Consider the following 12,692-nt stretch of genomic DNA (forward strand, 5'->3'; position numbering starts at 1 on the left):
TCCAAGTGGCATCCTCCCGCAGTTTCTCTTGAAGCCAATACGGAAGTGACTTAAACTGCAATTCATTGACTGGCCACTAGGGACAGACTCCAGAAGGAGCAGAATCTCATTGAGCCCCATGTTAAAATGCCCAACCTTACAGCAGAAAAACACATGTTTACAGTCTGGTACAAATTGTGGTTTTGGTCTATATGGCTAATTTGCCACTTTGAGTGACAGGTGGATAGCCGTTTGTCTGCTGTCTGTTAGTCATCATGTCACCTCAGCTCCGCCCACGTCCCGCCTCTTTGCCCATTTCTATTATCCGGGAGTGACGCGCTGCCAAGATGGCGACGGCCAGCTCGTCCCTACTTTACGCTTCAAAACTGCTCTTCAGAATCCTATGGGGGACGTCACGGACACTACGTCCATATTTTTTTACAGTCTATGAGATTCTCTGATTTTAACTCATTATAATTCACTGTGACAGCTGGAACTATGGTGATGATATTCGTCTGATACACGCCGACTGCAGACATTTCTTTTTGTCTGGTTGCCAGGTGAACATATAATACATTCTGGATTGAATTATTATATTAAAAAAGGCCAGATTTTATTGCAAAAAATAGGCAAAATCCCTGTTTTCCACCACTTGAGGGCGTATACTTTCCGACTATATCAAACGCAATTTCAAATCCCGCATTTGTGTTTCCATTATGTCACAATGTATGCGTGCACAAATTGAAAATGCAATTGCAAATACAATTTGTAATTCCTTTTGAATATTGTCCGGAATATCATTCCATACAACACATCAATCCTTCTCCCAAAACAAATTTTGTCTTATCCTGATTAGCTATAAGTATTTATATTTTTGATGGTTTTGCGGGAAATTGCGTACATTAGTCGCCCAAGTTGCTCCGGCTACTTTGACGCGTGTCTGGTGTGGGAGTGGCAGAGGTTAGTGGTCACAGTGAGGGAGAAAGGTTGATATGGAGCAGCTAAATCTCAAACCTCCGGGGAATCACCCGTTTTAAACAGACGCCAAACCAGGCAGAGCTCGTAATAAAACAAGAATCAACATCGGCTTGGCTTCTCGGAGATACTGAAAACTGAGGGATTAAATGTTGTAAAAGCGATGCGGAGATTGCGTTTTTATTACTCAGGTGAGTAAGGTATTTTATTGAGCAGATATATTGCCATGTATCAGTTTTGTAACGTCATTCATTAAAAAAATATCAGTGTTTGTAATTAGTCAAAACAACAACATAAAATATTGCACTTACCTGCTCAGACGTCATCACTTTTGGATTTCCATGTGTTCACAGGTGCCGCAAAACCATATTCATCCGCACAGTCCCGAGGAGCCGAAGCACAACCAAAACAATGTTCTTCTGCAAAATGCATGCAGTTTTGTTTTTAACCACTAGAGGTTAGATAGTGCACAGTCAAATAGCCATTTAGACAATATTTAAATAGAGTATTCTACAGGGTCGATACAATCGACAGCATTCGTGGTAGTGTTGATTATGGTAAGGCACTTAAAACAAGTAAATGGGGCTAGGATTGAGAAAAAGAAACGTGAAGCATACAATTTTGTAAAGCACTTACATTAATTGTTGTGTTAAAAGGTGTATTATTTGAGCAAGTCTCAATTAAATCAGAATGGACTATTCTTAATTTTTATGGAATATTCGAAAAACTGAGGGTTAAAAGACACTTAAAATCAGAGTAAATGAGGCATATTTTAGTAGCAGTAATGTGAAGCGTATAATTATAGAAGCACTTACATCAATTATTCTACTAAAATGTATTATTTGAGCTGTGGTGTTGTTTATGCTGTCATTGCAATAAAGTTACTCTAATCAACGGTTTAGAGTACCGCAGTGTACAACAAAACGCTAAACGAATAGCTTTGTCCCTGTAGTGCTTAATCATATGAACAGTGATAAGATTAAGCAATGGGTTTATTATAATGTCTTTGTCACGGGTGGTTTCTGGCAAACAGATGAGGATGAATACAGTTCCAACAAGTCTAATATCACTGAAGTTCTCCACAGGCAGCAGCAACACACACACTACACATAGACGAGATCCGACAAGCGCAGAACAGAACAGGGAGATCATATAAGGGGACTAATGAGGGAGAACGCAAACAGGTGTGGATGGTTAACTAATCAGAGACACACGACGAGGGCAAATGAACAGAACAAAACATGAACATTACAAAAGAGTGTTAAAGTCTTAATATTTAGTGTTGTTTTTATAGTAAGGGGACCAGATCTCTGAAATTGAAACCGGGGACATTTCCTATTTGAGTGGTCAAAATATCACAAAAATCTAATTTGTTATTATCTATTCATTAAAAAACAGGGACAGCTCATTTTTTATGTTCTTTTGTTGTTGTTATTGTGGGCTCCCTATATTATTATTATTATTAACATTAATAATTATTATGATTTAGTTTGATTATTCGAATTTTTGGTCTGGATTTAATACAATTCAACACACCCGCAAAAAAACAAAAACAATGAACAGTTAATAGTAACCATTGTAAATCACAAGCAGTTCAAAACAATATTATAACATGACTTAACAAAAACACATTACAAAAATAAAACAACATAAATATGATTAATACAACTATTTAACAAATATGTTAACATTTTATAATTGTATTTAATATTTAAATTTTCACAAGTTTATACTAGACTAAATTACTTTTTTTTTTTACTTCAAATGTTTAGTTACGTTTGTAGTGGAAAATAACGCTTACTATCCTTAATTGGTCGTTATTTAGCATTTTAGGCTCCAGAAGGAGCAGAATCTCATTGAGCCCCATGTTAAAATGTCCAACTTTACAGCAGAATAAAACATGTTTACAATCTGGTACAAATTGTGGTTTTGGTCTATACGGCTAATTTTGCCCTTCATGACAACTGTGAGGGGGGTGAATTTTCAACTCATTCGTTTACATTATATAAAGCCTTAAAGTTCTGCATAATTAAGGGCGTGGCCACTTTGAGTGACAGGTGGATTGCTGTTTGTCTGCTGTCTGTAAGTCATCGTGTCACTTAAGCTCCGCCCATGTCCCGCCTCTTTGCCCATTTTCTATTATCCGGGAATGACGCGCTGCCAAGATGGCGACGGCCAGCTCGTCCCTACTTTACGCTTCAGAACTGCTCTTCAGAATCCTATGGGGGACGTCACGGACACTACGTCCATATTTTTTTTTACAGTCTATGGGTTTAACACAATGACGGATAGAGAAGCGATGGATTGTTGGTCTGATTGGTTGAAGGACTATCCAATTGCATACGGAGTCATTCGAACTGTGCACGTTGATCACGCCTCTTGTGCAGTAAAAATACAGACTCCCCAGACCATATTAAAAGATTGAGCTTGGTCTGGTGATAACCAGACACGTTTTTTCCATCACCAAAACCATTAAGTACAGTCTTGTAACTTTGTATTTTTGTCCAATTTTCTAACACTTTTTTTGCTTCAGTGTTGTGATTCACCTCGTAGCCGATTGGCTTGTTTCATAGCTTATAACGCTTTAATGAACACATTGAATATCCTGTTCCACCCTGAAATATCACAAATGTAAAATGGGTTGAGAATGCCATTTTATATTTATATTACATTTTAAAGTTACTTATAATTTACAAAACAGGCAGATTCCATTGAAAAAGGCAATGTCTTCATTTAGACAACAGTCATTTACACAACGACTTCATTTACACAAAAGCTGGATTAAAGAAAATTGAATCGCCTCTAAAGACATTCCCAGTTCCTTAGGATCAGAGAGTATTAGATGATTATGTTAAAATAGTGTAAAATCAAGTAAAAATCACTTGGTCTTAGATGCAGGGAGTGTAGTGCTGTTGGACACATCCATTTGGATGGAACTACAAGTGTACCTACAGTATTTGAGTGAGCGGGAAGGTAAGTGTGGGAGTCAAGTGTGTGTGTGTGTGTGTGTGTGTGTGTGTTGACCGTGTGGGTGGTCGGCGAGTTGCACTTACGTGAAACCGTGGTGGAATTGTTTCAATATGTGTGCGTGTGTTAGTCAAAACTCGGTTCATGAGGGTAGATATGTGGGAGTGTGCTTGGGTCTCCCAGGTTTGATGAAGCTTGAGTTAGTGTGTGTGTGTGTGTGTGTGTATGTGTGTTTAAATTGTTTCTCTATGTATTGTGGTCGTGAGTGGGAGTCTGTATAGATAGAAGTCTCTCCGCAAGCTCTAGGACTTCAGCAATCTTCCTCTTCACTGCTTCTCTCCTCTTCAAATCTACATCTCCTAGCGGGAGAGAATGAGTAATAGAGAGAGAAGAGAAAAAGGGTAGAACAAAGGGATGTTGTGAGGTTTAGTTTCAACCTACCATTTAATTATTTTGCATTGCATCCAAAAAGAGCTAATTTCCTGCTTTGAGGAAAAAAATCATTGTGTCATGTAATGTCCTTGTGTTGAGAGCTACTCTGCTCTTTCCTCTCGGATAATTGAATCACGTCAGGGTCATTCTGTCCACAGCAAATTGACATTTGAATGATTTAGGGTCTGTAATCTGCATATGGGGCCAGTTTTCCCTTTTTTTTTTATTTAGATAGAAAACAAGAATAAAAACCTACAATGTTTATCAAAACAACAGTGTTTTGGTCATGCAATTTATTATAACATTGCCGTTTTTTCCAAAGAAATTAATGCTTTTATTTAGCGAGAATATATTAAATGGATCAAAAGTGACAGTAAAGAGCTTTAAGGGTGTGTTCACACTTAGTGTCCGGTTCGCTTAGCTCGTTTGGTCCACTCCAGACCAAAAAAACCCAAAATATTTAGTCCTGGTCTGCTTAGCGTTCACACTGGCATTTTAACACTGAACCTAAAGGCATAGGGATATGTTCACAACCTGATTGGTCGGGTTTTATTACGTATATTCGGCGACAGAACTTACCAAGCATCCGAAACAATGCTGTGTGCTGGGCTAAATGCGCTCGTTTTGTGTGCGTAGCTACATATGATGGTATTTTGACCAGTTGAGAACTCGTGAAGAGCTTATAAAATGTGTAAAGGAGTCAAGCAGTGGCAGGAATCCCTCCGTCACACACACAAACCAAGATCTGCTGCGAGGAGACGCGGTTCTGACGCCTGTGCCAAACTGTGATGGGCAACATCATGGCGAGTTTGTGAGTTTGCGAGTTTGTGACACTGCCAAGTGTGAGCACACCCTAAAATGTTCCAAACAGTGTTGGGGTAACGCATTACAAGTAACGCGAGCTATGTAATCAGATTACTTTTTTCAACTTGTAAAGTAATGCATTACTTTTAAATTTACAACAAAATATGTTACTTTTTCTAAACAAGTAATGCAAGTTACTTTGTTTTCCCATTTATGGACCGACAGCTCTCCTGTCCACATGTTGAGAGAAATGGTGAGTGAGTGCAGAGGCGCTGTGTAAACATGATGGTTATTGTAGCGCTAGACTAAATGTGAGGATTCATTTACTCATCTCACTTGCACAAAAACACATTCAGTATTCCTCAAAATGAAAACAAGCAAGCCCAGCCCAGATGAGAAAGAGTTCTTAAAAAATGTAATGCAATGCATTACTTTTCATAAAAAGTAACTAATTTAGTAACTATTTTAGGGAGTGATGCAATATTGTAATGCATTACTTTTAATAGTAACTATAGTGTAGTACTATATAAATAGCAGTGTTGGGAGTAACGCGCTACTGTAATTCCACTACTTTTAGTGGTAACGCGCAAGTAACTAAATATTTTTTTAAATCAAGTAACGCAATTACAATTACTGAAATTTAAATGAGTTTGTTACTCGCGTTACTCTCTTTTGTGAAAAATGAACGCTTGCAGACAAGAAGCTCAGATCTAGGCCCTAGCCTGGCCCGTGTTTTTTATTTATTACATTTTTTTATTTAATTACACATTGTTGCAGCCATTAAAATAGTTCATTTTTGTTTTTAATGTCAAAGTAGTTATATTTCGTTTAGTTTTTTAATTAAGTTAATTTAGAAAAATGTTTGGAGCATTTTTTTTGTTGTTGTTAAATTAAAGTTTTTGTTTTTTTAAAGTGATGACCAAGCGGCCAGCGGCTGAACAGCGAGTTAACCCAACGCTTTAGCCTCTCAAATCAACACTGGACTTGTTTTGCCTATAATAAAATCAAAAGATATCAAACACTCACAATGTTAGTTTAAACTACTATCACCACCACCAACACCACCACAGTAAAAAGCCATTTTTTATAAGTTGAGGTTAGGCGTAGGCGCTCGCAAATGAAACGGGCTACACAATCTAAAAAAATAAAAATAAAAACAAAAACAAAAACATGCAGGTTGTTTTACTATACACCTCTCCACAAAATGAATATAAATCCGATCTTCAATTCCCGCGCAATATGCACATTTAACAGAGTTCATGTCAATGAAAGCAAAAGATATGAGCTGCATTTTATGTATCAGTTAAAAGATCAAAGACCGCAATATGAGAGAGAGCGAACTAAGCACTGCTAAGATCATTTGGTCTCATTAGTTTTAATGAAGATGATTGTGTTTTTGAGCATCTAAGACTTAGCCTACTTTCAGTTTCACTGGCGGCAGTTTGCGTGTTGGCTTGCCTTACTCATTTGCGGCGACGCGTGTTACACCTTCTGAATTGGTTTGTTTGAGTAATCGGATTTAAATCCGTCTCGAAAGAATCTCGGAAGGCATTTACTGGTCTGGTCTTTTCACAATCGGATGGATATCTGGTCAGAGAAAACGAATAAAGTGACCACCAGGTGTAAAAAGGCCATAACTCTCCCAGGCTAAGGAATGCTCGCTGCTGCTGCTGCTGGACACTAAACACTGCACTACTGCTTGATTTGAAGGCCTTTTGCCCTGTTGATTACAATAAATAGTTCTAAAAATTATGTTTATAGTGTTTGACTGGTCAGTACTCTTCATATTTACATTTAAAAAGCAGACATAAAAGTAACTTAAAAGTTACTTTCCTTAGTAACTAATTTCTTTTGTTATACAGTAATTGGTAAAGTAATTAAATTACTTTTAAAAGAAGTAACTAGTAACTGTAACTAATGACTAATTTTCAGTAACTTGCCCAACACTGATAAATAGCAACACTGGTTACAAAATATTTATATTTCAAATAAATGCTGTTCTTTTAAACTTACTATTCATTAAAGGAACACGCCTACTTTTGGGGACTTTAGCTTATTGACCGTATCCCCCAGAGTTAAATAAGTCCATACCATTCTCATCTCCGTGCGTGCCATAACTCTGTCTGACGCACCCACCACTAGCCTAGCTTAGCACAAAGACTGGAGGTAAACAGCTCCAGCTAGCCTACTGCTCAATAAGTGACTAAATAACACCAACATTTTCCTATTTACATGTGATGTGTATAGTTACATCATGTACTAAGACCAACGGAAAAGGAAAGGTTGTGATTTTCTAGGCAGATATGGCTAGGAACTATTCTCTCATTCCTGAGTAATAATCAAGGAGTTTTGCTGCCGTACCAAAGGTGCAGCGGCGCAATGATATTACACAGCGCCTGAAAATAGTCCCCAGCGCTCTCTCTGTGTAAGCAGGTTGTCACGTTGGTTATGTTGACGGAAGTTAGCCTATTTTCAGGCGCTGTGTAATATCATCAGGGCCGGCCCAAGCCTTTATGGGGCCCTAAGCAGAATTTTATTTGGGGGTCCCTCTGTACCACCAATACGATTTACTATTGTCAATTCTTGATAATTCGCACACCCAGTATACATTTTATTAGTTGTAGCTGTGTTGCTTACATCATGTCTGCCTGTCATGTTTTTACCCTTATACGGTTTTTAATTGTAACAAACCCACATGAGTGATCAGGCGTTAATATTCAAACTCTTACAGTAAGTCTTACAGTTCACACTGGGATATGTACTTTTTTTTAAGTAGTCTCTTATGCTGAATATGCTCACTTTTCCCCAGGATTCTTTGATGAATAAAAGGTTCAAAAGAACAGCATTTCTCTGAAATAGAAAGCTTTCAAGAAATCCTAAAAACATTGTTCAACACTGATAATCATAAATGTTTCTTGAGCAGTAAATCATCATATGAGAATGATTTGTGAAGGATCATATGACACTGAAGACTTTGATCACAGGAATAAATTACACTTTACTATTTATTCACATAGAAAACAGCTGTTTTACATTATAATATTATTTCACAATATTTCTGTTTTTACTGTGTTTTTAATCAAATAAATGCAGCCTTGGTGAGCAGAAGAGACTTATTTTAAAAACAAGAAATGTTGATTTCTTTCAAACATTAAACAGAGCTTTTATTTTGGCGGAAATAATTTTATTTTTTGTATTCTATTTGACTGTGTAGAAAGAACCTTCTTATTTTCTAAATAAAAACTTCCAAAATGTAGGCTACACAATTTATAATTTCAAGGGAGAAACTGGAAGCTATGCGGTCTACTCTGTCCAAAACATGCAGCACGTCAGACAAGATATTCGCACTAAACCATATAGCGCATTCTCAAATCCATCCATTCATAAAAAGGTTACCGGGCAACTGACGAGTACGTTTTAGCGCCGATTTTTCTGCACTTTGAACCCTGACTAACAAGCGAATAGTGTCCAGCCGATGGCGCCGCAAGCTCGTGCAGCGCTGTCAGAATCAATCCGTGCATATATTAGAAAACGTTTTGCAATTTATTGCAATTACTGTTTAAGGCCATTGCGCGATTTCAATCATCATAAAATAACTTTGCCGGAGAGTAATTTCTTGTGCTCTTGGGGGCCCTCTGGTGGCTAAGGGGGCCCTAAGCAGCCGCTTAGTTTGGTTATGCCTTGGGTCGGCTCTGAATATCATTGTGCCGCTGCACCCATGGTACGGCACAAAGTTCCTTGATTATTACGTATTAACATGTAAATAGGAAAATGTTGGTGTTATTTTGTCACTTATTGAGCAGTAGGCTAGCTGGAGCTGTTTACCTCCAGTCTTTGTGCTAAGCTAGGCTAGCTGGAGCCGTTTACCTCCAGTCTTTGTGCTAAGCTAGGCTAGCTGGAGCTGTTTACCTCCAGTCTTTGTGCTAAGCTAGGCTAGCTGGAGCTGTTTACCTCCAGTCTTTGTGCTAAGGCTAGCGGTGGGTGCGTCAGACAGAGTTATGGCACGCACGGAGATGAGAATGGTATGTATGGACTTCTCTAACTCTGGGGGATACGGTGAATAAGATAAAGTCCCAAAAAGTCGGCGTGTTCCTTTAATGAATCCTGAAAGAAATGCATCATGGTTTCCACAAATATATTAAGCAGCACAACTGTTTTCAACATTGATAATGATAAAAGTGTCTTGACTCTTGAGCAGCAAATCATCATATCAGAATGATTTCTGAAGGATCATGTGACACTGAAGACTGGAGTAGTGATGATTCTGAAAATACAGCTTTGCCACTACAGCAATAAATTACATTCAAAATATATTAAAATAGAAAAGTTATTTTAAATTGTAAAAATGGTCTATTTTGCATTCTAAACTTAATTTTGTGCACACTTGTTATAACTTCAAGTTAATTAGTCAGACTGGAAAAGGAAGATCAAGTCAAGAACATGCATTGAGGGATATTATATTCCCAACAGTGAGCTTTGTTGAATACAGCACATATACATGTATATACTGCAGAAAGAAGCAATTTGTTAGAATGTTAGTATCACAAACAGCCTCCTTGTCTTACCTTGCACTCCTTTCATAAATATATCGACAGCCATCCTGTATCGTTGCACTGCTGCAGTGTAATCCCCCTCTTTCTCTCGCTCCTGGGCGGCAGTCAGCTCTTCATCGGCCTGGTGCACGTAGCTCACATCTCCTCCAGACTCAGTCCCATTTGGACCAGTTAGAGGGACAGACAGGAGTTGAGCGTGGCTGGGTGATCCGTATGGTTGATCTGAGGCATTGGATTAGGTGATGAGAGTGAGGTTTGCATTAAAAAAAAAAAAAAACAACACCACTGTGCAGACTTCCCTACCTTCTTTGACACATGGGTCAAAAATAGCAAGGTCTGTATCTGAAAGCGGAGGCGGAGCCTTGTCTGAATGTTCCTCCAATCCAGAATCAAACAGCGAATCAAACTCCTCTAATTGGTCGACTGGAGAACCTGGCATTTCAAGCGAGGCATCTGGAAGATGAAGAGCAGGTATTAGCCATCGAATAGAAATAGAATAGAAACAGGATTAAAGATGTTGACTAACGTGTTGTAGCGTCTGTGCCGTTATTCTGATGCGTTGTGATGTCAGTGTCGCTCTCCTTTTCTGTCAGCCCCTGAATTTCCGTTTCTGCTTGTGTTTCCTGTGTGAAGCTGCTTTCCGTGTCGACAGAAAAGGCCTCAACGGCTATCTCTGGCTGGGCTAGATCTGTCAGTCTTTGGTTGGACTCCAGCTCCTGGGCTGGGATAGGAGCATCCCTCCCCGTCTCCTCTTCAGCCAGCAGCTCAGCGTTCCTCTCAGGCAGGGGAATAAGAGGAGGCGGAAGAGATGTGGAAATAGCAGCTGTCTCCAGTGGTTTCCTCACTTCTCCTCCCTGACAGAGGAAAAATGACCAAGCGGATTACCAAAAAATAAACATTCACAAAAATACAGCACACATATGGACAACTTTTATGATTCTTTTAGGGTGATTTGTTGCTATTTTTGGACTGTGACCATGTCAGTGCCACTGATCTATATAAAGCCTGGATTGTTCATTGCGTTATAAACTGCCGCCAGGCGGTGAAGTCACCGGAAGCGTTCGAGCGGCCATCTTACGATGGCATCATTGATTTACAGCCAAAACATTGACCTAAAATCACCCGATTTGCAGCATTTTGGTCGCACATGAATAGTTTTTAAGATACATGTGTGTACATTAATTGATATTTCAAATGCTATCTGTAATATTTATGGTCTTTTCAGGTGAGATAAGTGATTTTTAGAAATCACTATGATTGGTCGCTGCCACAGGTAACTGACACAATACAGATTTATTTATGTATGGACATATATCTGGGATTATTAGCAGAACGTGATTCGAATATACATTAAATATTACAATATATACTAAATTGTAGTGTTGTAGTACTCAAGACCAGACTTTTGAAGGTCTTAGTCTTGAAGGTCTTTACTTTTACGATTTGTGACTATACGAAATTAATAAGCAGAGGAAATTCCCGACTTTAAACTGGATGTGCACTGTAAGAATATACAGGGAGTACAGACTTCAGGTTATGTTTTCAGATGATTTCCAATTAATTCAATTGAATGTAAGGGAATACTAAGGAATACTAATATGACAGCGCAGTGGCTTCACTATTTATGAGGTCATGAGTAATCCAGTCCTTCATATAGATCAGTGGTCAGTGCCCATTAAGAACTTTGATAAAAGCAATATTTATTTTATGTTCCACCTACACAACACCTAAGGATGAGTAACATTACCATTACATTTTTTTTTTTTTTAAAGAAGTCGCTTAGGCTACGCTGTTAGTGTCACAATGTCAGTCCAAATCCGATTATATGTGAATCCGATTGGAATCTGATCGAAATGATTGACTGTCCACACTGTGTATCGCAATTGTACGGATCCAATTTGTGTCCCGTGGCTCGCTTTCATTTTACGGAATATCTGCATTGTCTTCTATGGCAATGACATTGTGTCTGTAGGCATACTGTATATATATATATTATATATATATATATATATATATATATATATATATATATATATATATATATATATATATATATATATATATATATATATATATATATATATATATATATATATATATATATATATATATATATATACAGTATATATAAAATATACACCGATTAGGCATAACATTATGACCACTGAGAGGTGAAGTGAACAACACTGATTATCTCTTCATCACCTGTTAGTGTGTGGGATAAGCAGCAAGTGAACATTTTGTCCTCAAAGTTGATGTGTTAGAAGCAGGAAAAATGGGCAAGCGTAAGGATTTGAGTGAGTTTGACAAGGGCCAAATTGTGATGGCTAGACGACTGGGTCAGAGCATCTCCAAAACTGCAGCTCTTGTGGGGTGTTCCCGGTCTGCAGTGGTCAGTGTCTATCAGAAGTGGTGCAATGAAGGAACAGTGGAGAACCGGCGACAGGGTCATGGGCAGCCAAGGCTCATTGATGCACATGGGGAGCGAAGGCTGGCCCGTGTGGTCTGATCAAACAGACGAGCTACTGTAGCGCAAATTGCTCAAGAAGTTAATGCTGGTTCTGATAGAAAGGAGTCAGAATACACAGAGCATCACAGTTTGTTTTGTATGGGGCTGCATAGCCGCAGACCTGCCCTGACCCCTGTCCACCGCCAAAAGCACTAACAGTGGCACGTGAGCATCAGAACTGGACCGCGGAGCAATGGAAAAAGGTGGCCTGGTCTGATGAATCATGTTTTCTTTTACATCACACATGGGAATACATGGCACCAGGATGCACTATAGGGAAAAGGAACCCGGTGGCGGCAGTGATGCTTTGGGCAATGTTCTGCTGGGAAACCTTGGGTCCTGCAAATCCATGTGGATGTTACTTTGACACGTGCCACCTACCTAAGCATAGTTGTAGACCATGTACAGCCTTTCATGGAAACGGTATTCCCTGGTGGCCGTGGCTCTTTCAGCAGATAATGCTCCTGCCACAA

At 38.7% G+C, this 12,692-nt stretch overlaps 1 protein-coding gene across 1 annotated transcript in view; it reads right to left on the reverse strand.

The window, feature by feature from the left end:
• Positions 1-2,462: 2,462 nt before the first annotated feature.
• The window catches only part of snx15 (sorting nexin 15), an 11,551-nt gene continuing 1,321 nt past the window's right edge, over positions 2,463-12,692 (reverse strand). Inside the window, exons 5-8 of the mRNA XM_079844390.1 lie at positions 10,237-10,564; positions 10,014-10,163; positions 9,723-9,932; positions 2,463-4,280 (exon numbers count right to left, since the gene is read on the reverse strand). Of these exons, the coding sequence (XP_079700516.1) occupies positions 4,168-4,280; positions 9,723-9,932; positions 10,014-10,163; positions 10,237-10,564 (801 nt within the window). The 3' untranslated portion in view covers positions 2,463-4,167. The remainder of the gene's footprint in view (positions 4,281-9,722; positions 9,933-10,013; positions 10,164-10,236; positions 10,565-12,692) is intronic.

The sequence above is a fragment of the Gobio gobio genome, assembly GCF_949357685.1.
Source record: "Gobio gobio genome assembly, chromosome: 2".
In the NCBI taxonomy this organism is placed as follows: Eukaryota; Metazoa; Chordata; class Actinopteri; order Cypriniformes; family Gobionidae; genus Gobio; species Gobio gobio.